Consider the following 2129-nt stretch of genomic DNA (forward strand, 5'->3'; position numbering starts at 1 on the left):
CCTCAGGGCGCCTCAGGCAGGTTCGGGTCCTGCGTGTGCCCCGTGTTAGAGTGTCTGTCGATAGGCGGCATAAAGTAAGTCCAGACCGGGCTGGAAGCTGGAGCTCCCTTAGGATGCGCCTCTCGTGAGCCCGTCCTCAGTGTAAAGATGTTAGTGGAGTTTGTTTTTATTTTAACAAGGGCTAATATCGCAGGATGTGGTATCTCATCAGAGTCGTTGTCTTATGTAACCTTGTTGATTGGTTTAATTCTGAGATAGATCAGCTATTTCCATGTAAAGGTCTGCTTAGCTACCTTGAGAGAGGTCCTGGCAAACTCCCTTAGTGGAGAGAGGATGAACACGTTGCAGTCTGAAGAAAAGTAAATTTTCACTTATTACATATAATAGTAAGAACCAAGCATGTAGATTAATCTGGTTATGCCAACAAACCTTGGAAATCTATAATCCCTAATCTATAGACCCTGGTGAGAGGCATCCTTGTGTAGATGTTATGCAGGTGGCTGTGAAGAGAGTTCAAACGACTTGCAGTTGAGGTGAGGTACAAGTGTCTAGCCAGTTCTCAAGTCTCAGCTGGTAATCAGTAATTAAAAAACAAAACATCCAGTGCTGAATCATTTTTCAGTCGGTGCCATTTTTTGTAAAGTTGATCTTACTCCCGTCATGCCAAAGGCAAAGAAATTGCACCTATCACTCAAGCAAAGCCAAGCTGTAATTAGTACAGAGGATATTGTTAATTGTTAAGTATAGCTTGCTGTCAGACAGTGTTTAGGCTAATTCAAGTCTTCCCAGCCTTTATGTATTATGTTTTGGTTCTACACTGCAAAAGTATACATAGACAATTCAGTCTGTAAGTTTAGATAAAATCTGTGATCCTGGTGTAAATAGAAAGTAGCTTACAGCTACGTGAGCAAGGCTATATAAAACACCTTATTTTGTCATTTTGTAATTAAAAAAATTGAAAAGGGTTTGGACTGCTTGCCAATTCTGTCTCCTGCAGTGTGCTTTGCTTAACGAGCTATGGGAAAGCACAGAGTGAGAGTAAGAGAACAGTGCCTTCTCTAGGTTTTTAAAACTATTGGTTTGCCCTTTTTCTTTGGGAGTGAAGGAGGAAGAACCTCCTGAAGACCACATGTGCTTGAAGCCATAGATTGCTATAGATTTATGGAGTAAAGATAATTTTTTTTGTTGTTGTGCATTCCTAGCATGGTTGGAGTGCCATGCTGTGGGTGTGGTAGCATGCTTAAGGAGTCAGGGCAAAGTCATTTGAAGTGACTGGAACCAACCTAATAAAAAGTATTAATCATGGGCTTGCTTTCATCACAAGGAACTGATGTATGAGGAAGGAATGTGATAAACAATTTGATCTCAGATAAAGGTAGGGAGAGAGGCAGGCTTTTTGTGCCAGTTGTAACACAAGTTTATAGAGCTATTTTAGTCATAAGTTCTGTAAAACTTGTGATTCAGACTTGATCAAGCTATTCAGGGCACGTTCAGTTTCAGCTTCTGTGAAGTGGAAAGACAGGTTGGATTTCCTAATCTCTGGAGAGCTTGAGAAGTTTCTTGGGAGGCGCTTTTTTTTTTTTTTTTCACCCCCCCTTTGTAGTAGAAATTTGATCACAAAGTCCACTATGGAGTATAGGAAGATTCTACTGAAAAGCTTTTTTCCCATCTCAAGACTTCCCGCTTTTTAAGTGGAATGGTGTTCTGTGTAGCCCTCCTGGGAGTTGAAAGAGCACTTCCAAGATAAAGCATAGAAATGTCTGCCAGTGCGTGTTAATTGTTATTTATGACCCACCTAAACTTTTACTGGATAGTTCAGACCTTATGCTGGTTTTGTATTTGACATAAACTGTTATCTATTAGTGCAGTCAGTGCTAGCTCAGAAAGTGATTGTTAGATTCAGTAGATTGTAATCCAGTCTTGTATTGGAGTTGATCAGAGGTTGGGATTTTTTTGGGTTTGTTTGCTTTTTTATGGGAAGAGAAAAATAAAAGGACACAAGGAAAGCTTTATTTAAAAAACCCAAAACAATAATAAGCAAGTCATGCCAGAGATTCTCCTGCTTTCTTTAAAGAAAAATAAAATGTGTACTTGCAGACTTTGAATTTGATGCCTTCTGCAATTCTGAC

The 2129-nt window shown here is 39.8% G+C and overlaps 1 protein-coding gene across 1 annotated transcript in view; it reads right to left on the reverse strand.

The window, feature by feature from the left end:
* Window positions 1-1669, reverse strand: part of PARD6B (par-6 family cell polarity regulator beta) — a 15856-nt gene extending 14187 nt beyond the window's left edge. Inside the window, exon 1 of the mRNA XM_009998762.1 lies at window positions 1454-1669. Coding sequence (XP_009997064.1) covers window positions 1454-1669 — 216 coding nt within the window. The remainder of the gene's footprint in view (window positions 1-1453) is intronic.
* Between the last annotated feature and the right edge of the window lie 460 nt (window positions 1670-2129).

This window comes from Chaetura pelagica, unplaced genomic scaffold, assembly GCF_000747805.2.
Source record: "Chaetura pelagica isolate M959 unplaced genomic scaffold, ChaPel_1.0 scaffold275, whole genome shotgun sequence".
Taxonomy (NCBI): Eukaryota; Metazoa; Chordata; class Aves; order Apodiformes; family Apodidae; genus Chaetura; species Chaetura pelagica.